Below are 23,620 nucleotides of genomic sequence, written 5' to 3' on the forward strand. Positions count from 1 at the left end.
GTGGTTGGTATTTGGTGTTTTAAGCCCCCAATGTCGTCTTCCAGGCAGTGCTGCATGGAAGGCACTAGGGTTAGGGTCATAGACTGTTCATATTATACGGTCTATGGTTAGGGTTAAGGTTAGGGTTAGGTGCCTTGAAGTCGACGGTTGCAGTGCTGCCTTGAAGTCGACGATGGGGGCTTAAAACACCATCAAGCCATGGTGGTTCCTGCAGCAGTGATTTCTGTGTTCACTGAGGAACGTTTATGTGTGAGGCCTTTCTGCTGTGACAATAAACCTTGATGTGACTGCAGAGCCTCTTTTAGCTCAACACCTTTTGAATTTGAGAAGACAGACAGAGAGGTTGAGTGGTTTTGTGGCTGTATATTTATATTTACAATTCATAATCAGTTGTATGCTTGTGGTTTGGACATCGGGGCTCATGTTGTTGCTGATATTGACCATCATAACCCCCCCCCCCCATCCCCAGCTCCACCTCAACCAGCTACAGCAGTAAAATGCTCCTTATACATTAATGCATGCGTTTTAAAAATCTAATACTCTACCTCTATAATACATTAGTAAAGGGTCCATTTTTCTGCCCAACCAGTAAAATTACATTTAATAATTACATTCTGCTGATAAAACTTAAGTAGGATTTAAACTTTTAAATGAAGGACTTTTACTTGTAATATAGTATTTTTTCACTATTCTATCAGCACATTTACTTAAGTAAAACATTTGAGCACTTCTTCCACCACTGTCTTTCTAAGACTACACACAGACTGGATGAACATGCAGAAAAAAAATACAGTCACACACGCACACACACACACACACACACACACACACACACACACACACACACACACACACACACACACACACACACACACACACACACACGTGCTTGTCCTATAGACTTTTGACCTCTGTTTAACCTTTGCATGGCCTGCACGCTCACAGCAGCTGGCTGGTGTTGAATTGTGAGAACAGGCTGAAACTGAAACTGTACACCGGCATAATCCTTAGCAAGAGAGACGGAGGGAGAGCGGGGGTTGAGATAAAGAGAGGAAATGGGTCAAAATGAGAGATTTTGTAGGTACAGATAAACCAATAAAAAGGAGGTATGTAAGCGAATGAGACAGTTTCAGTCGTACGAAGAGGTTCAAAACAAAGTACGAGCTTCTGAAGCAAATGAGAGTGATGGAAAAACCATCAGACAGGACAGATACTAGAGAAGGCATGAGAGATGGTGACAACAATTTAATATGTTCAAAAACGTCATTGTCACACTTGAAAAAATGCAACCTGCCATATATGCTGTATACTTTTACTGTATATACATCAGCCATGGTAACATAGAGTTTTGTGACTGTCAGAACATACAGAGTGAGCCCTACTGCACACACAGACTGAAGAATCAAGACACTACTGTTAGTGTAGGGTTTGTAAGGGTGTAAATAGATGCAAAAAAAGAAAAGATGTCCACATAAATGACTGAACTCGCAGTCCCACTTGTTTCAATACATTGTATCAACACTGCTTGGATTGCAGCGTTTATACCTTCTACACGGACACACACACACACACACACACACACACACACACACACGCGCGCACACACACACACACACACACACACACACACACACACACACACACACACACACACACACACACACACACACATTGTGTGTATGACAGCTGTTCCTGTGTGTGTGTAATAATCCTCAATAAGCTCCATGGCTCCCACAGTCTCTTTCACTAGATCCTCCAGAGCATCTCTGACCTCACTGTGTAGCCTCTCTTACACTCCCTCTGCCGCACGACCTGCTCACACTGCTCATGTTGTAGCTGATCACATCTCTTCACTCCAACATACTATCTGCTGCTGCTAGTTGCACCTTTGAGCCTTAACTCCCCTTTCTTGCCTGGCCCTTATTTAATTAAAGGAACAGTATGACATTTTTGGGAAATACTCTTGTTTGCTTTCTGGTGGAAAGTTAGATGGTAGAAGAAGATTTATACCACTCTAGTGTCTGTACGGTAATTATGAAGCTATAGCGATCAACCAGTTAGCTTAGCATAGCACAGAGACTACAAACAGGGGGAAACTGTAGGCCTGGCACCTCAAAAGCTCACCTTATATCTTGTTTGTTTAATCCGTACAAAAAACAAAGTGTAAAACCAAGAAATTTGCAGTTTTGTGCCGGACTGTTTCTTGGCCTTGAGCTTTTGCCAGGCAACCAGTGGCAACTCCAGGAAGTTACTGCTTCTAACTAAGAAATAGTCTGACACAACCCCAAAAAAACAGCCAGCATAAAGATCTACTCTGTTTAGTTTAAGTGCCATTTATCTATCCGTGTTGTAAGCTTGCCCTCTGCTGTACACAGCAAGCCTCCTCCAATGATAAACTCATTCATCATGCCATTTGAACCTGAGAAAACTTTCCTTTCTTCTACATTCCAGTTTCCATTGTTGTCCATTTAAGTTAGTGGTGCTTCCCTTTGTTATGCACATGTGCACTGGAGCACTTTGGGAAAAGAGGTTAGTGGTGATACATTATTTAAATGAGTGCTAAATAACAACAGGAATTATTTTTTGGGCTGATTTGATAATCAGTTAATAAACTGTATGTAAATATACAAGTAGGAGACGTTACACACAACCAGTATACACAGCCATCCTTTTCTTTGTGAGTGATTATTATGAAACATCTGCATGGGCTGGAGGTGGAGTCTCAACTCTTTCACAGTGATCTTCTGCCAACTTTGGGCTAACCCCTGACTGATGGCCCAAAACGCCCACAATGTCCAGAATAATTTTTGTCACAATGTCCATACAACTCTTTCAAATGCAGTCCATGATGATGGGATACTGTTTTCTTTTTACAGTTGTTTATACTTTTTAAATATAAAAATAACTGTCTCCTTCATTTGTTTGAAACAAGTCTCTAGGAGTGGTGAGAATGGGAGGATTTAAGTGATAGGGATATAGGTAGATTTGTGAAAACTTGTTTGCAACATTCCCACCTGACAGAAGTACATGCATGAAGTGTTTACAGATGCTGTTGCTTCTGAACAGTGTGATTTTAAGTATACACAGTTTTTGCAGTCAGCACCTTCTTCATGTTGTACTTTGAAGAGGGAAAATAAGCTCTTAAAGGGTCTCTGAAGTGGCTTAAAAAGTGAAATCCATAGCACAACTTTTTCTTTTGTCACATTTAATTCCAGGAACAAAATATCTTCTGTTGTATGGTGGATCTTGGTTCTTTCTCTTCACGCAGAGAGCTCATATCTCTGTCCTTTGGTTGTTTCTAGTGTCCTTGGAGGGGAATATCTCAGAAGTTGCTGAACAGCTCATACTTTTTCATCCAGTCCATCTGCGGTGCCCTCTTCTTTTCTTTGGCATGGACCTTCATCTTTTCTTCTGCTGCCGTAGCGCTCAGGCCTATCTCAGCGAACGGGTCCATCAGCCGGCCGCCCTCATCGTCCGCCAGCTAGACGGGAGATATTATTGAAGACGGAGAGACAGACAGAAGGCTTCAGGGTACTGACTTTCATGTGAAGACCAAAGATCAAACACAGCACCATACACAAATGCTCACACTCACCTGTGTGCTGTTGCCCTGGCTGCTGAGGTCAGAGTGCGTGGACCTGATGGACTGTGTGGTGGAGCTCCCGTTGATCTGAGGGTTGTGGGAGCCGTTGGATATGGATGGACCATCATAGTCTATGGAAACAAACAAACAAACAAACAAGCCCACAGATTGTTGTTTTACACTAGTGTAGTTTTAATAATCTTTATACATAGTTCATATTCAAAGGAATGGGATATAATTTAACATATGGAAGTCTTAAAGCTTTGTTGTTATGTACTTTATGGTCCAACAATGTTTCACAAGTAGAGAACAACACTTTCCTCTAACTTAGTGGTCACGACTTATTCTTTCATGTTTTGTTAAAAAACATATTCATTATTAAATCACATTAGTTGTTTGTAACAATCAGCTTAAGTATGCAGTGCACAGATCACATCAAGCAGAGATAACTAAGGATGTTAAGTTTCTGTATGGGAGGGGTGGGGTACTGAGGGGGCCTGGGCAGTGAAAAAGTGTATAAAAATATTTGCACAGATTGGAAATCAGAAACTCTGCCTCATGTATGACTCTCATCATGCAACATGGTACATTGAATGAATTCAGTGTTTATGATAATTGGTTTCCTTTCTGTTTTTATGGAGAAGTGTATTGGATATGTTATTCCTAAAATTATACTGACATAAAGGAAAAAACTATATTTATGTAAACAAATGAATGCTTTAGTAGTGATAAGTAACCTAATGTATTATATTTGTAATGTTTCTTTGCATATTTAACTTAAAGCTATAGTGCGTAGTTTCTGTCAAGTAACAACTTGATAATGTTGCATCCTGAAAGTTTATATGTGACACAGTCTTTTGTTAGTATAGTCCTACCTCTGAGATGGCTGACCGTGGGGATAACTCCCCTCGTCTTGAAGTGTTCGTCTGTGTCTGGGTCCACCACCAAAAGCCAGGTCTCATCTCCCCCTTTCTTTATGAAGGCCACCACCTCGGCATGCCGCATGCCCTCGACGTTCACACCGTTTACCTGGAAAACACAGAGACAAAAAGAAAGATAGTGATTTTATAGGTCCTCTGGCAGCCATAGTGGATGTCCACAGATCTTGGTAAACAGCGAATATCAACAGACTGAAAAGCCTGATAAAGTGATTACTTCACTGACTCACTGGACTACATGCATGCTCAGATAATACCAGCTTGTAATCATAGTATATGGTCAGATAGCAATTTCTGTCTCATTGTTAGGACATACAACTTTGATAAAAGTGCGTAAGTATGTAGGTAAGTGTGTAGCTAGCATTATCATCAGCTGCTTTGTTTTGACTCAAATTGTACTGAATTGAATTCAAACATATCACATCCCTAAAATGCCAAAACATGTGGGCATGGTCGACCAGAACCGATCTACATTACTTCCAGCAAAGGTCCCAGTCAGTTGGGATTTATGCATAGGGGTTATAAACAAAGTTTTTCCCAACATAAATCTCTCCAGGTCGGTTGATTGGTTAAGTTCACAATCACCTTTAAACAAACCTTCCCATCACTCTTTTTTATTTATTTATTGTTGACGTACCACACTGAGGGCCGGTGCTACCTCATTCATCCAGTAGGTGGAGCCGTGGGACAACATACTGATAATACACTGTTCAAAAATGACTATTAGAGGGCCTCCACCTCTCCACACAATGTTACTCAAACTCTTGTTATGAATTATGAATTCTTGCAATAGCAGTTCAGGAAAGCGTTTAGCATTTAGGACAGCTGTACCTGCTGCTGTTAAGTTATGATTAACCTCAAGAAACAAAGACTCTTTGTCAAAACTTTCTCAAAGGGGTTACATAAATCAGGAAACATTAGCGCCAGAAACAGCCCAACAAAGGGACAAAATGTGCGGATGTGACTGACCGTGTATGTGACAATATTTCCCTAGCAATTTTGCGCTTATCTAGATGCTGCATGCATTTGGAGGCCTGCTTTGTCTAGACCTTGGCTCCTCTGAAGCAGGTAGCTTTGTACCACGCCAAGTTAGTGTTGGTGCACAATCAATTATGGATGGCTCTCCTGGGCTCCGGCTATAGTGTTGGTTTCAGGTGTCCAAGTCCTGAGAGGGAATTTGTTTAAAATTCACTGCCTATGACAAGAAAGGGACGTAGTAAAGCAGAGAAAGGGAAACTCTTAAAATTTGCTTTGTGGGTGCAGAAAATGGGGTGAAATGAATGCAGAAAATTGAACTGTAGGCAAATATGTGCAATGAGACAGACTTTATGGGTCTTTTGGGGAAGAAAGGAATGGGGAAACAAGATCGTAAGAGTGGAAGGAAGACAACACGAAGAAAGAGTTGAATCAACAGATGGAAAATGTGAACAGCTCCTCTCCTCTCTTTCATGAAAAAATGTATCCTCTCTTCCCAGGACTCATGGCAGACAGATAAGACAGACATACACAAAAACAGACATCATCAGTCAGCCATGGACACAGACAAACAGTTTGATACAGAGAGAACAAGCATCTTTGTATTCGGCCAACAAACAACAGGTGTTGTGTCATGTTTCACAGCCCTTCATTAACACTCCATCCTACACAAAACAATACACTCTGCTCTCTGCCCACTGTGCTAATTAATACATGCTGTAGGAACAGTACAGAAGCTTATTTCTCATGGGACTATTCCTCTGGGAACCTCTTGATACTAGTGTGTGTATGTATGTGTGTGTGTGTGTGTGTGTGTGTGTGTGTCGCATCAAAGTCACACGTAAAAATTCACAAAGAGTTTAACCTGAGCCAGACCGACAACAAAGATAGAAATAATATCACATCCATACAGGGATAGTAGTATACAGTTCTTAAAACATAATAAAATATATGACACACTGGTATCGGATCGGTACTCGGTATCGGCCGATACGCAAGTTCAGGTATCAGAATCGGTATCGGGAAGCAAAAAATGGTATCGGACCATAATCTAGTATAAAGCAGTTCAGCAACCATGTTCAATAAATCTGGTCTGTTCTACTAGATTGGGATTTTGTATGTGTATGTGCATGTCAGTAAGTTGCTTATATTTTGTGCATTTATAATTGATACAAAAAAGGACAGATATACTTTGAAACTAATGTCACGTGGCATGTGGTGCACATGTAATTTATGAATTGGCTGCTAAAAATATCAATAAAAAAGAAAAATCCAAAGAGTTACCAGCCATGCCAGCAGCTCTGTGAGCTGTACTCAGGCACAGGGATGCTTTAAGCTACTGTAAATGCTAATGTCAGAATGCTAACAAGTGACAATGACAATGCTAACATTCTGTCAGGTAAATTGTGAACCTTGCAGAGGAAAAACATCGTCTGCACAAGATATTATACTGGATAAGTAAAAAAAAAGTGCCATGCTGGTGACGCATGGTAAACTGCAGGGGATCATCAAAGTCATTAGGATTACAGACCTTCATGGCAATCCCTCCAATAGTTGTTGAGATATTTAAATCTGGACCAAAGTGGTGGACAGACCGACGTTATCATCCCTAGAGCCATTCTGCTAGCATGGTTTAAAACAAAATTTCTAGGTTGGCTATGTAAGGTAACAACATAGTGAGTCCTGTGTGAGATAGTCTCGCATTGCCAGACCTTCCTCCACAGCACTGCGGAGGAGGGTCTGGCTAGTCCACATAGCAATCCGGGATGGGAGAAAAACGGCCGCTCAGGAAGGAACTTGTTTTGGTGGAACATGTGTACGTTCAAAAGTTGTTTTAGTCGTGCAACAGACATTTTTTTTAACAGATAGTCTAGCTAGCTGTCTCAATTTATCCTGCAGAGATCTGAGGAGCAGTCAACCATAGACAACACAAAGAAAGCGGAAAGGTAACGGGACATCTGAAAACGGACATCCAAAAAGAGTGACATCCAGTGGAATTTCCGGCAGACCGTGAGCAATCCCGGAAGTGGAACGTCATGGATATAGACTAAGTGTGAGAGAGCAACGTAGGATTAAATGTGTGTGTGTGTTTTTTGTGTGTGTATGAAACATGAACTGATCATCATCCAGGTGTCAAATCACTGTGGAGCTGATTTGTGGGCGGCCATGAATTTAAACCCAAGTGTGTATGTTCTTTGATGTCACCCTCAAGTTTGTGAGAAGTCCAGAGTACGCACTGTTGAACGCAGGCAGAACAGAGAGACTGATGAGGCATTTACTGGTGTCAATGCTTCTGCCAAACATTGGCAGAAAGCTGAGCTCTCATCATAGCCTTTGCAACGCTAGCTGCTGCCGATACACCTCCAGTGTAATGGGGCGTGGTGAAAGAAAAAGACAGCGAGAAAGAGAGATCTGTCATGGTTGTTCGCCTCTCTAACAGGCTGCTGACAGATAACACAAGCGCTGTCTTGACGCATGGCCAGAGACGGTTACAATTATCAGCGTGTGAACACACACACACACACACACACACACACACACACACACACACACACACACACACACACACACACACACACACACACACACACTCGGCAGCTAACTAACTCAACTCAAGGAGTCTCCAAACAAAACTAAAGCACTGAAATAAAGTTATTAAGCTGGCGTGAAATCACATTTTTACCAAAACACTTAATAAAGGCTACCTTAAGTGTCCCACAGGTGTAGTGTAGGATAATTGCAATACACAAACGTCCAAAGCTTTATGCAGACAGTAGCCTAAAAATGCACATAAAAAACATAAAAGGCAAATACATAGATACAGTAAAATTATACATAAATAATACAAAGCTGTTTAGAGTTTAACTATCTTTTAAAAGTTTCCCAAATTTTGTTTGTTAGAAATAACTTAACTAGAGCTGCAACTAACCAATCGATTTTATCGATTAATCAATTAACTGTTTAGTCTTTAAAATGCCAGAAAATACATACGAGGAGACAGTTTCTTGTTTTGTCCGACAAACAGTCCAGAATACAATGATATTCAGTTTGTAATGACATAAAACAGATAATGGCAAACCCTCACATTGGAGAAGTTGTGTTTCAGAAATTAATGTAAACGATTCTTCGATTATCAAAATAGTTGCAAGTAAGTAAGTATGTTTTAGCTTTATTTTTTTTATGTAAGTATTTGTATTCAAATCTTTGCTTTAAACATGCATCAGCTCCTTAATTAAACTAGATTTGGCCTGATGCTGTCTTTAGTACCTTCCAACTTTTGTGTGCGTGCATGTAAATGTGATCGTTAAGTTGTGTTTCCATGGAGAGATGAAGGGACGTGGCGGACTGTTACTGTCATCAGTGACCTGCTACAGGATGGTCCCACACACTCTCATCAGCTGTCTAATGTTCCAGTGGAGCATCAGTACATCAGCATGTCAGGACTGAAGCGTGATCAGCAACATTTTGCCTTTTTACAGACTTTAACTTTGACAACTGCAGCTCTGCTTGGTGGTCCTGATCATATCCCTCACGTTACCCATATTTAAGTCCATTAACTACATATTGTCTACAGTTTATATTACAGTCAAACATTTCGAACCCCCCACAAAAAACAAACAAACAGAAACATAAAGTTTTTGATTGATTTCCTATCTAGAAATTGGTTTCCATTCAGTGAGTTCACTATGATGTGAAAATCAAATGCGATGACCTGATATTGTTGTTGGTGATAATGTAGATACAGTATCACCAACAATATCACAAACACTATATGCTATGCTAAGCTAACAGGCTGCTGACTTTTTCAAAACAAGCGCTGCTCTCAACTGCAATACTTAATTCAGCTTTAGGAAAAAAGTCTTTGCATGCTGATTTTTAGGACATTTTCTCATGAACTGCTATCGAATGGAACCAAATGCTGCCTGGAAAGTAAAACATTAACCAAAAACTTGATAGGAAAACTGTCTTAAACGTGCAAAACAACAAGTATGTTCCTTTACATTTTGAGAGATCCTAATGGAACTCTGTTTAACCTCACTATCAGACCCTACTCAGGTCCTGTTTGGCCTGCTCTGCAGCCTGGTCTGGACCCTGATGTACAATCAGTGAGGGCAAAGGTCATGGGAATGAATGGGAATGTTGTGTGTGTACACTCAGATTAAAAACTGCTCATAATGAAAATTATGTTATAACACATAAACAGTGTAATGTTTATGTTTAGCTTTGTTGTTGTTTTTAGCTGTATGTCTATTTATGTGTATGTACTTTGAGAGCAACAAAAAGCCAGAGTCAAATTTCCTGTACTGTATGTGTTCCCACTTACTTAGCCATTAAAGCTGATTCTGATTCTACTGCCAGCATTATTTTTTAACCTGGGCAAAGCTGACTGAACACCCATGATCTTTGTCAACCATTTCCTCTTCTAGACTTCTAGGAGATTGAATAATGACCCTTTAACTTTCATGTGACTGCCACTTAAACGCATGTGTTTCTGTTCGTGACAGAAACTCTGTGAAGGAAACTCTCTTCCTTTTTGTTCCTGCATGCGTCTTCGCTCTCAGCTACTTTCTCTCCCTCTCTTATTTAACACGCACGTCTGCCTCTATAGCTCTCTATATTTTATAAGAAGCGACAAACATATACAAACACACTCCTCCCCCATGTCCCTCCCCCTGTCAGCCCGTGCGATCAGACTAATTTATAACCAACTCTCCTCACCCCTATCGCCGGCCTCTTCCTTCTCTCTCCAGGCTGACACACAGTAAAGATTGAGTCCAGGCTTTAGGTCCTGTTATCTTTAGAAACAGGGGCCGGGCAACAGACACAAGTGTGACTCCTGCCATTTTAATTACAGTTGTGACAGTATGTGTACATGGGGTCACATCTGTATTTGAGCCTGTGTGGGAGAATGCATGAACTGTTGCAAACTTTGGTAACACTTTACTTGAAGGTATCTACATAAGAGTGACATAACACTATCATGAACACATGACACTGTCATGACACATGAACCCTAACCCTAACCCTAACCCTAACTTGTCATGACAAAAACCGAATGACACTTAATGACAGAAGCGTTATGTCATAAACGTTTATGACTTGTTTATAATGTTTATGACACGTTCATGACAGTGTCATGTCACTCTTATGTAGATACCTTCAAGTAAAGTGTAACCCAAACTTTTCTGTAGCTTTCGACTAAAGTTTTTAGACTCTCCTAACGGCTTTGTTCTAAAATTGGAACACACTATAATTAATGATAAGTCTGGCTACTTTTTTGGACCGGCGTAAAACATTTGAGTGTTAAAGCACTCTGTATAGTTGATTATGATGAGTTTATATATTAATAATCATCCACAGATGACAGACTTTTATTTGTGCTATATTGTTAGAATCAGTTACTCTCCAATAAGGTGGTGCATTCAGGTGTTCGCCCTCTATGGTACATGTTTTCTGTTTAAATTAACAAAAATCAGTTTATATGAAAACACTGTGCAAAGACATCTGTCTACTTCTAGTGATGTTCGAAGCAGCTAAGAGCTTCTTTACCTGCACTGGCAGTACAGCATGTTGGTGTGTCATGAAGTAAAGGTCATCCAAGCGTACATGTAGATTTATTTAAAGGTAATGGATTGGATGTTTTGTGTGGAAATGTGGGCACATGTGCAAAATCAGGAGTGTAGGCACACAGCAACACGCATATACAGTTCAAACACACCTACAAAGATACAGAAAAACCATGATTATCCAGAGTGGCACCATGAATGGGTTCCAAGAGGCCTCTTGAGGGATTTTCTCACACCCGGTCAATCATATTATTCTCTGACATGTACCAGACTAACCCAGAATCATTTATCAATAATCACCTCATTAGCGTGTGCACATTTGTTATGATCTCCTCATTCCTCTGCCGGGGTATACTGTGCCAAGTGCATGTATGCATGAAAACATTCACTTACTCACTCACTTCAGATTCCCCTCACCCTGTTGACTTCTTATTGAGCCCACACTTCCAACTGCTCCACCACCCAGTCTCATAAACATCTGTATTTGTATCTGTATTTGAGTTTCCAGGAGAAGTTGTTAGAAATCATCTAGATTGCTTAGTTGTGTGTTAAATGTTTTTTTTATTGCCATCTATATTAAATGAGAAGATACAGTATTGACAAAAACGGGCCATGATAGCTAATTTTGTCATAATAAATACTAATAATAAAAAATAAAAAAGTAAGATGTGCATTAAGCAGGAAGTCCAAATAAAAAATAAAGCTGGACTGAAGCGCTTATGAAATTAAAATGAAAAAGCTATTGACAAAAATCTGAAAAGCTCCCTCCCCAATTTTGTATCCACTCTTGAAACGGCCCGTAAATTAAGGGACGATTATTACTTCAAAAATTTAGATACTGTTTGTATCTGATCAAAGGGCAAAATCTGTTCAAATCTGAAAAAACGTTTGTTTGTTTACATCCCACATTCATACACACCAACGGTAATGCAGTCCAAAGCAACACCGTAAGCTAAAAGTACAAGAAAGTTGAATCTGACAGTGTCAACAAAAACTGAACCAGAGGTAGGATTTACTGCAGGATTACTGTATTGGATTGCATTATACTTTCATACCCTGACACTCCATCCAAGCTCCTCTGTCCTACCTCAATCAGCCTGTCTTGTGGCCGGAGCCCGGCATGGTCTGCAGGTGATCCTGGGTCCAAGGAGCGGATGTACTGTCCGGGCCTGGACCGATCACTGTGGAGGTTGAAGCCGTAGCCCGTGTCAGACCGCAGCAGGTGGCACAGACGTGGAACGAGCTCGGACGGGTCGACTTGGGGCCGTGGCTGGGATTGGGGCTGGGTGTGGGCTACAGCCTGGGCAGGAGCCTCCTAGAAGAGAGTGAGAAAAGTGTGTACTTGTCTTTTATACAAGTAAAATATATAAACAATGCAAAGGTTCATCCATTAGTTTATGATGACAAAGACATTGTGAAGAAGAAACCAAAAGAGCTTAATAGAGAGATTGGTTTCTATACTGCTTAAAAGCCTATACAAGAGGTTTAAATTGTGCAGCATATGTAGAAAGATAGGGCAAGGCATTCTGCTGTCTGCAGGGCATGTGAACACAGCAGGTGACTAAAACACACAGTCGGGTCATCACTAAGCCTGTAGGGTGAATATTTTATACAAGACCATGTGCGTGAAGTGTCACTTCAAAGTACTAATGATTACTGTATTGTAAAGGATATACTGTATATATAGTTCATTACTTGCACATAATTCTTTGTTGATTACCAGGGATGTCACTAGGATTGAAAGACAGGGGGGGCTTAGCCCCCAGGGTATTTGTAACTTGCGTTTGCAAAATCTTTGCACTCACATCTTTCGATACTGTATTAGAGCTACACTTAGAGTATCTCACAAAAGTGAGTACACCCCTCACATTTTAGTAAATATTTCATTAAATCTTTTAATGGGACAACACTGAAGAAATTACACTTTGCTACAATGTAAAGTATTAAGTGTACAGCTTGTATAACAGTGTAAATGTGCTGTCCCCTCAAAATAACTCAACACACAGCCATTAATGTCTAAACCGCTGGCAACAAAAGTGAGTACACCCCTATATTAAATTCCCATAGAGGCAGGCGGATTTTTATTTTTAAAGGCCAGTTATTTCATGGATCCAGGATACTATGCATCCTGATAAAGTTCCTTTGGCCTTTGGAATTAAAATAGCCCCACATCATCACATACCCTTCACCATACCTAGAGATTGGCATGGGGTACTTTCCATAAAATCATCTCTCAATGCAAATCAAACCAGCTATTAGGCTAAATGACAACCTAGAGATTGGCATGGTTTTATGTCGTAGTATAGTTTTCCATAGCAAACCAAAATATCCCCTTTCCTTTACCTCAAGAAAACGTAGCAAAAGGTATGCAGGTCATTAAAAACAACTTACAATTTCACTCTGTATCACTACGTGTAATCAATCTTCCTTTCACCATTAACGTGTGTATCGGGGTGTGTATGTGTGGGGGGGAGTGTGCATAGCGAGTTCAGACCAAAGAGTAGCGACGAGACGAGATGAATCCCCCAGTTACTTGCAATGCGCCGGTCTGCAACGCTCTGAAAGCTGCCAGTTCACACCAATGCAACGAGACGGTGCGGTGCATCATCTTGATAGCACAACGACTCTCTACTATTTTTTTTGTAGCTATATATATATATATATCATTTGTTGCGTCTAAATATCAATGAGGATAAATCAAATTGTTGTTGTTGTTCTTATTATTATTTAGGGGGGCTTAGGAACATTTTGGGGTAGCTTCAGCCCCCCTAAAATAGGCCTAACGACGTCCCTGTTGATTACAGATTCATTCTGTGCATTCATTTTCTGTCATTTAGTTGTAGCATACAGTACATGTCACATTGTATTAGAGTGTACTTTATTCTGGAATGAAACTGTCCATTTGCAGCATATCACTGACAGCTCCAACAGCCTGGATGAAGACATTTATAGAACCTGTTTAATTGTGCCATCTACAGTGTGATCACACTGATTTACCACCTACACACTGGGAAGAAAATGTACAATGAGACGGAAGATAACTGGTTGCCAGCTCTGTAACCTCAGCTGATATCATCTGTGAGGTAACGGTAGACAGGTAGAGTGGGTGTTGGGTGACCAAATATGAGTCTATATACGGTGCACATATTGTGTGCACAGGACAGATCTGCAATTGTATTACGCAACATGAGAAGTTTATTGTTTTCACTGGATATGTGAAGCTACCATCATGGTCCAGCTTGTGCCTGCTAAAAATACATATGGAGTATGTGGGCAGGGGTGAGAGAGAGAGAGAGAGAGAGAGAGAGAGAGAGAGAGAGAGAGAGAGAGACAAAGCAAGTACTGTGGTGTGTAGAGGGGAAGATGGTTTATGATTTATTCTGACAGAAAGAAACCGGTTTAAAAAAAAAACTTTTAACTAACTCCCCTTCAACCTTCTTGTTTGATTACTGCAAATGCATCTTAGAAATCATGGCTGAGCGTCGGTCACCACAACAGTGGCTGCAAATCTACCTCTAGACTGTATAAAAAATAACACAGATGGCAACATATAATTTCATTTCAGGCACTGAATTCTTTAGGAATTCTTTAGGGTAGCGGAAATCTAGGCAGCTTGCCCTGAGAAGGAAGGAAGGAGAGAGAGAGAGAGAGAGAGAGAGAGAGAGAGCAACAACTCTCATGAATCCCTTAAGATCCTCCTTTTCAAGGCTGGAGAGGAAGTGCCTGGATTGGGCAGCTGGGTTAGATCTTCCAAGGGGGAGAAAAAAATCAATTTACAATTAAATGTATTAGCATCCTGGGATCTATGCAAAGGAGAAACATGGCAGAGAGGAGGAAGGGAAAAATCAAGGAGGGAGAGTGTGCGTGGGAGGGATAGAAAATTAGATGCAGCGAGAGGATTGAGTAAGAGAGTTCAAGAAAAGAAACAGTGCAGTTAAGAGTATGTAGAGCCCGGAGATATACAGCAGACAGATAAACAGAGTGGTTCAGAAAAATCGAGATGAGAGAAGTTTCCAGTTAGCCACTATGGGAAGGAAAAGAGTTTGGAGTGGAACTCCTCTAACATAAACAGTAAGAGTAGCACAGCTGGGAGTCATTATGTGGGGGAGACGCAAGTGTCTGCCAATCTAACCTCGGACTGCCTCTCAATAACTCCACTAATCACCCCCTGGGGCCTGTGCCATCTCTCAAAGTCTCAGTCTTTGACATTTGTGTGCATTTTGGACAATTTTGATTTGGTCTTCTTGTGCTGTGGGTTTGATCTGTACAAGCTCAATTGTGTGAGTTTCTGTCAGTGATGGAGGGTGATAACACGACTGTATGTGGTCTTGGCTCCCTACTGATGGTTGGTGTATGCAGATGTCTGACCTATGTGTAAAAGTGTAAAGGACAGAGACTCCTGGTTTGAAAGAATATCAAAGAGTATCAGCCAAAGAGGCACAGAGGGCCTGACGTTGCCACACAACCTCTCCAAAACTGAGAGGCCATCAAATGAAATGCGGTCACCATGTTTGTTTGAACTGTGGGTGTTGAAACTTCCTGATTTTTGTGAAAAAATATTTTGATGGGAGAGAGAGAGAGAAAAATGGTAGGTAATGTTTTTCCCCTTTGTCAGCAAACCAGCTTGTCATCAGGAAAACGGACGGTTATCAGCATCTGTCATTGTTTTTAAAACAGAGTCCCAATGGGAGGAGACGCAGTAGGAACTGATGGGAAAACACAGTATCCATGTTTTGTTCCAGGCTCATAAATGTTCACATGGAAAATTCTGAAATAAATCAGAGTGCTTTTCTATAAGGTAACCAATATGGAATATGTCACGCCCACAGCAGACATTACGGAGTTTGATGCACCAACACACACACACACACACACACACACACACACACACACACACACACACACACACACACACACACACACACACACACACACACAAACACTGACCTCTGTGTGACTGTGGCACACTGAGAGGATGTGCTGTCAATGGGACAAGTGCCATCCCATGAATTCCTTTAGTTTCCTGTCACAATCAGCCTTCTGTCAGTCTCTGTGAGTACATGTGGGGGGGGGGGGGAGGAGTACAATGTACACACAAGACTTGTGTTTGACTGTGTGGTTTGGTTATGCAATTTTGACTACATTAGAAATTAGACAATTTTTTTTTGGCTTAATAAATCATAACACAAGGTTAGAAGCTTTTTGCAGCACTGACCTGAATTTAAGGGCAGATCACTCATTTTCTGTTTAATTTGTGTGCATATTTCCCTCTGTATGCGACTTCTGGCAGTGGCGTTGGCAGTTGATGAAACTAGATCGCAGCTTGTTGAATAATTGAACGGTGGCCTACTGCGATGGATGGATCATGACCGCTGTTAACCCTTTCACAGCCAAGGATCATTTGCTCACTATTGGCCCACAACACAATTAAGTGTGTTTGGGCACGCATGCATGTGTGCTGTTATACGTGTCTTTGAGCTGCTACAAAGAAACTTTAAATCCAGTGTGTGTGTGTGTATGCATGCATGTAAGTCATTTTTGTCAACAATGCTCTCACTTGCATGCTTCCCAAAAGAGGATTAACGTAAACTTAATATCCCCATTCTAATAAATCAGGAGGTCAAGTTTCCTTTAAGCCCTGAGTCAAAAGGTATTCTTTTTTTCCAGCTGAGTTTAGTTTGCTAAAAGCAGATGTGGCAAGGACTTAAAGTGACAGCATATAATATCTTAGGAACTATTTTGTTTAACGTGTGTACTGCAAACACACTAACCCTTTCGTCACCAAAAACACTACAATATTGTGTGCAAGTACTAGGTAAAGCTAAAGGAAAACCTGATAACAAGCACACATAAACTGATCAATCAATGGACGGCAGGTTAAACAAACAAGAAAGCATTGTGTCAAACCATTTCGAAGGAAAATCCTATCTGCAGTTAAACTAAACACTAAAAAGTGCATTCATCAGTTTTTGTTCCATGGCCCTAATGTAATTTTTTTTATGACTTTCCATAACTTGACCAGAGTTCTTCCATGACCCAAAAACTGTATCCCAGTTTGTCAATGTTATTTCCCAGCTTGGAAAAACTCTGCTGGAGTTGACAGCCTGTTTCCCAGCTGGGCTTGCTATGTAGAAATTACCAAAAGCCTACAGTGTTCAAAACAGATGAAAACATTGACTTCTGCAGCATTAAAATGTCAATCAAGTTGGATGATTTATTGTGGTGTAGTCCTCTAACTGCTTTACTTTTTGACAATTGACTGGTCCAAGTATGTCTTTCTATAATAAACATCCATATAAAAGAAGGATAAAAGTCATTGTGGGACAAGAAGCTTGCATTTATTTACTTGTGTAAGATCATGCTCTCCTTAGATACCATTGACAGGCATAGCAACAGTAACTGGGGGGGGCTTAGTGAACAGTCAATTTGCAGTTATGAGCAATGGTGTCCTCGGTGACTGATGTACCAAACTTTCTAGTTTTATACCATGTTACATGCTTGTTGATCTTCTATGTAAATAATGAAATCTCCATGTTTTTAAGTTTTGAAGGCACATCAAACACATCAGTATATTGATTTACACACTGCAGGGTTGATTAAAAAAAAGATTACATCTCAGCATTTAGCTTGATGATTGAAATGCCCACAAAGGGACATTTCCTGAAAGCAGCAGAGAAGCATGGTGATAGGATACCCACAAAATCGAATTATAATGACGCGCTGAAAAAACGTTGCTTATGTAGCATGACGCCAGTGAAGTACAAACAGAAACATCACCTGCACGTTTGACTTTAGCTGATGTTGTGGTTGACAACCAGTTGCCATGGATACAACAGTGGAACCAGTATAGCCAGTTCCATCTGTCAGAGAGAAGACGTGTAGCTGCAGAGCAGAGTTTTGATAAACTTTTTATTGAGAAAGGCACAAGATTAACAACATTACACATCACAGTTGTAGCCCTTTTTTTTCAGCCCCCCTATCCCTGTATTACACACATATACAATGTAAGACAATCCAAAACAAAAATCAGAAAGTGTACCCCCCACTACCCCAATCCTAACTTTAAGCATGTCACTTAAAGTGAGAGATATCATTTTCCAGAACCTAACCACATCGGGGCATTCCCAGTACATATGCATAAATGACCCCAGGACATCAAGTGGACATAGGTCACAGCAGATATCTTCAGCATTCATAGCAGCTAAGTCCCTATGCCATGTGGCTTCTACTGGTAACCGTTTGCCAGGATCATGAATAAATTTGTAAAGTTTAGAGACCCTCCCTCGTGTTGGTTCCACTGAGGCTAATATTATATGAAGAGGATGTGTGGGGAGTGCTGGGACACCATATGCCTTCATGGCTGACCTTAACTGCAGGTAGAAGAAAAAAGAGGATCCCGGAAGATCATACTCAGCCTGCAAATCATTAAAGGCTCTTAATCCATGGTCACAATACAGGTCTTTTAAAACATAATCTCCCCTATGCTTCCAATGTGGGAATGAAAAAGGTATATTACCCTTAAGAAGTGAACAATTGTAGAAAATTGGGGAGTGATTGTGCCATTTATGATCTGCGAGCACATATTTCATTACAGTACGGAAAGTTGTGAGTAGAAATGAAATTATAGGGCCTAAACCTAATTTGGCTTTTTTCAATGGTATGTTGGAATACAATAGATCCTGCAGTCTGTGAGGCAGCGACACATTTTCCTCAATTGCTCTCCAAGAGACTGAAGAACCAGGATTGAACCAAATAGATAGAGGGCGTAACACAAAGGACCGAAAGTACATCTTAAAATCTGGGAGAGCCAGCCCTCCCTGTGCCTTGTCTCGTTGAAGAGTTGTGAGTTTTAAACAAGACCTCTTTCCTTTCCATATAAATTTAGATATTAATGAGTGAAGTTTTTTCCAGTAGCCAATAGGAAGAGTAAGAGGAATCATAGATGAGTAAAAATTAACACAAGGTAGTACATCCATTTTAACTATTGATATACGGGCTTGAAGTGAATTTGGGAGATTGGACCAGTGTTCAAAGTCCTTCTCTATATGCTTTTATATACCTTGAAGGTTTTGTGCTGCAATAGAAGGCAAAGAAGGGAAGCTACTTAAGCTACTTTCCTCAGGCCGTAGGTACTCCATGCCCAGATGCAGGTCCAATAAACTGAGAAACTCTTTTATCCCAACTTCCATTTCCATTTTAAACAATTTGCCAGAACTGTTTTAAATGTATGTATTTGTGTTTTAGATACTGTGGGTATTTGATGTTTTGCTGTATTGTTGTGTGTGTTGTCTTTATGTCTGTCTGCTGGCTGTACAAACAATTGCCCCTCGGGGACAATAAAGTTACCTTGACCTCGATCTTGACCTTGATATCAACACAGAGATACCTGAAACTCTTGACTATTGGTATGTGGGAGGGCAGGGGAGTTTGAGATGTAACTGAATTTAAATGCATCAGTGCTGACTTTGTCCAGTTAATTTTGTAACCAGAAAACAAGCTAAATGAATCAAACGTCGAAAGCAAATGTGGAACTGAGAAACCTGTGTTGCCTACGTAGAGAAGGATATCATCAGCATACAATGATATCCAGTGATTTGTATTACAAAATGTGATAGGATGCACTGACGGATGTTGTCGGATTTTCTGGGCCAGTGGTTCGAGGGAAAGGGCAAATAGTAGTGGCAAAAGAGGGCAGCCCTGACGAGTTCCCCTAGATACTAGGAACTGGGCAGGACAAAAATTGCCAGTGTTCAGAGGGGTAACTTTTTAAAGTTTTCTAAATTAGGTGAGAGAATACATACAAATTGTATCTTTAGATTTCATGTTGATTTTAAGAGTTTTGTGTGTAGTCACATTGCTCTATGTCTCCCTGACAGCATGATGCACAGGGTTCATAGCTTTTCAAAAGTGTATGCAAAGCCCATATAAGGATTATTTAAAAGGGCTTCATGAAATTAAGAAAACTGCTGTGTCTCAGATATTTTGGTCATGACAGCTTTACCCTCAAATTGTTAGTGTGTACTGTATGTGTGTGTGTGTGTGTGTGTGTGTGTGTGTGTATATATGTGTCTGCAGCTGCTTTAAGTGTTGCTCAATCAGAGAGGAAAAGAGCAAATATGGCCAGATCTCAGTGGGTGAGAAAGAGAAATAGGAGAGAGAAGGGAACAAGAAAGAAAGGAAATGACAGGCAGCTGGAAAAAACCATGACATGGATTTGGAGCTTGTAAAAATTAAAATGAAAGAAAGGGGACAAGGGAAAAAAAGATACAGGAGTGAGCAAGAGAGAAAATGAAGCGAATTAAAGCTAAAAGTAGCGATGAACTAGCCTGGATGCCAGCCGACCTTAGCCCCGCCCAAAACATTTGAGGTCAGGAAGTTCGGTCTGGACTTGATCCGTTGTGGAGCAACTATGCTTGAACCAAAGCTGTTCAGACCAATCAAATTTTCAGGGCGGGCTTTATACGATGATGGACAGATGATCAGCATTAACGTAATCAAATCACCAAAGAGCGCTTGGGTTGAATTCCTTTACAACAAAGATGGCTGCCATTGCGTCTGTTATAGAAGATATCGACAGCACATTCATTTTAAAAGAGGAACAGAGAACCGCAATCACGTATGTATACATATTGCCACACCCGTCCGCACGACACGGAAAGTGCCGCCACTGCCTTTGCTCTGTCGAAGCCTGCCTTTGACTTGCAGCTTCTGAAAGTCTGTCTCCGTTGCTCTCATTGGTTGGAGGTCTATCCAATTGAGTGCAGAGGCATTTTCTTTCCTGGTTCGGTTGAAACACGCCCCATAATCACAGCCCAATGGAGCAGTATCAGACTCATATTCTGACTAGAATCTGTGTATGACAACGTCAGGCTAGCGATGAACGGGCCTTCGCGCACGTGCTGGCGGGACTCCGGTCGAAGAGACACTTTGCATTAACGTTAGACTTTATTTCCTGTCTGGAGTGTGTGGCATTGGATATACATTTTTCAAATTTTGTACAACTTCCTTTGCCCACTATGTGGCGATAGAGAACACACACTATGTATACGACATATTGCTGAATATCATGTGTAGACCATGTAAATCAGATGTTTGTCACATAAGGCTGACCTCCTGTTGCCAGTAGGTGGCACTATGACTACGAGTCAGTATTGGTATGTACATCGCCTCAGGCCGGGACTTTTATCAAGCATGTGAAGTTTTGGGCAAACTGGGCGATAGACATTCGAGTTACAACAACTTCCTTTTTATGGCAAAATGCACAAAATGGCCGCCACCGCTAGACAACCCGCACTAATCATGCATTATGTTGCGCTAAATCAAGTTTAGACAACACAGTGCAAATATTGTGTACATGTAAATCGGATGTTTGTCACATGAAGCTGACTTCCTATTGCCAGTTGGTGGCGCAATGACTATGAGTCAATATTGGCATGCAGCACCTTTAGCTCCTCAAAAATGGGATTTAGTTTTAGAAGTAGTAGTAAACTTTCAATAAATCAATAGGGTCTTCGCTGACCGGCGTTGTTGGTCCTCGGGCCCTAAATGGGGAGGCAGAGAGGAAGATGATGCACGGCATGTGGGAGACAGCAAGAAAAGGCAGCACCACAAAGAGCAGAGAGAACACGAAAACATGAGGACTGGCCAGAGATCTGGATAACCAACAGTTTTTCCCACTGGTGTGGTGGTGTGTTGTGTAACAGCTCTGTGATACGAATGCTAGCTGAGTGTGTTTGTGTGTCCAGCGGTGCTCTACCAGGACTGACCTGCTGATATCTGTTTACAAAGTCTCTTGCTTTGCTGCAGTATGTGTGTGTGTGTGTGTGTGTGTATGTATGTTATGTGTGGTACCTGCTGTTTAAGTGTTTCCTGAGATCATAACTCAGGAGTGAGTGAAAGAGAGAGAGGAGCATTGAGGTGGAATGTGTAAAAACAAGAGTGAATGCATCTCCTGGAAAAAAAGATTAAATAGCCAAGGAGCAACATGATCAGATTGGAAAACGAGTATACTGCATTAGTCATGAAGCGAGTTGTCATTCTGTACTGTACTCTGTTTACAATCAGATCTATCATCGCAACTAGTTGGACTCAACGGCAGAATACTGGATTGATGGATACCACAAGTTCGAGATCCCCCAAGTTACACCCCTGCTATTTAACACAAATTAGGTTTTTGAAATTTTGGAGTGAAAAATGTAATAAATCTCATACACTTTCTTGCCGAGAATTCAATAAAAAAATTGATACAACTTTCATGCCTGTACGGTAAATGTGAAACTGGAAAGCCAGCAGTCGGTTAGCTTAGCTTAGCACAGTGTTTCACATATGGGGGTATGCGTACCCCTCGGTGTACTTTGGGGTCTGTCTGCGCTACGCTGATTGTTACACTTATAACATCATGCCTTTATTTCACTGCTACAACCTTCTATTTCTATTTGCAGTTTATAAATGTCAGTATACTTTAAATATTCAGAGGCAACATGTCTCTTTTCCTAGAAAGTTCAATGAGTGAGAAATCAATTATATAAGGAAAATAAATAATGCTACTGGTCTAGATCCAGGGAAAAAAAAACTTCACTTCCTTGCATCCATAACACAAACTATAAATACAGCTAACAAGCTGTATTTATGCTTTTTGCTGAAACTTACTAACAAGCTGCTTGTTATATTCTGCCAACTTTTGTCACACTGACCTAAATATCTAATGAAGTGGACATGGATGTTGATGTTTGTTGTCATTTACCAGCTGTTCCAGATGCCTGCAGCTCTACTGTCACAGTCAACTGAAACACTGCGCTGAAGCTGCAAAACTCCTGTGTGCAAACATATTGTGAAGGGCATCGAGCTGGAGGCGGAACTGTCACTGAGCGCAGATGAGACCAGTGGTGGAAGAAGTATTCAGATCCTTTACTTCTAGTACTAATACCACACTGTAGAAATACTCTGTTACAAGTAAAAGTCCTGCATTGAAAATGTACTTAAAGTATTAAAAGTAAAAGTCTTCAATGCAAAAAAATCCTCATATTTTAGAAACTATCATAACAGTTCTGTCAATCAACTAAGTGTTTAATTGGCTAATCATTTCAGCTGCACTTGTAGGCCTATATATGGTTGGGTGGTTGAATTTATAATAAAACATCGTATTTTATAAACTACATGTGTTAAGTGTGCAAAACTCTTAATTTGTAACGTAGTTAGTAACTAAAGCTGTCAGATTGATGTAGTGGAGTAGAAGTAGGAAGTGGCATGAAAAGAAAAGACTCAAGTAAAGTACAAGTACCTCACATTTGTACTTAAGTACAGTACTTGAATAAATGTACTTAGTTACATTCCACCACTGGAACGGGCTGTGTGTGGAATTAGTGTTCGTGAAAAAACTTGGGAATTACACAACATACTGCATCAAAATAATTCCAGTGTTTGTATAGATTACATCATTGTACTTTTTTCCCTATCTATAAAATAAAAAGCCTATCAATAGCCTAAGCTGTTACTCAAGTTTAAACCTGGTGCAATGGCAAAGGACCATAATCAAGCACATTTTTCATCATAAGGCT

The 23,620-nt window shown here is 40.6% G+C and overlaps 1 protein-coding gene across 1 annotated transcript in view; it reads right to left on the bottom strand.

Annotated features, from left to right (window-relative positions):
- Positions 1–1,230: 1,230 nt before the first annotated feature.
- The window catches only part of LOC144529749 (Na(+)/H(+) exchange regulatory cofactor NHE-RF2), a 37,354-nt gene continuing 14,964 nt past the window's right edge, over positions 1,231–23,620 (bottom strand). Inside the window, exons 3-6 of the mRNA XM_078269016.1 lie at positions 12,151–12,378; positions 4,459–4,612; positions 3,596–3,714; positions 1,231–3,481 (exon numbers count right to left, since the gene is read on the bottom strand). Of these exons, the coding sequence (XP_078125142.1) occupies positions 3,323–3,481; positions 3,596–3,714; positions 4,459–4,612; positions 12,151–12,378 (660 nt within the window). The 3' untranslated portion in view covers positions 1,231–3,322. The remainder of the gene's footprint in view (positions 3,482–3,595; positions 3,715–4,458; positions 4,613–12,150; positions 12,379–23,620) is intronic.

Source organism: Sander vitreus, chromosome 15 (assembly GCF_031162955.1).
Source record: "Sander vitreus isolate 19-12246 chromosome 15, sanVit1, whole genome shotgun sequence".
NCBI classification, from domain to species: domain Eukaryota; kingdom Metazoa; phylum Chordata; class Actinopteri; order Perciformes; family Percidae; genus Sander; species Sander vitreus.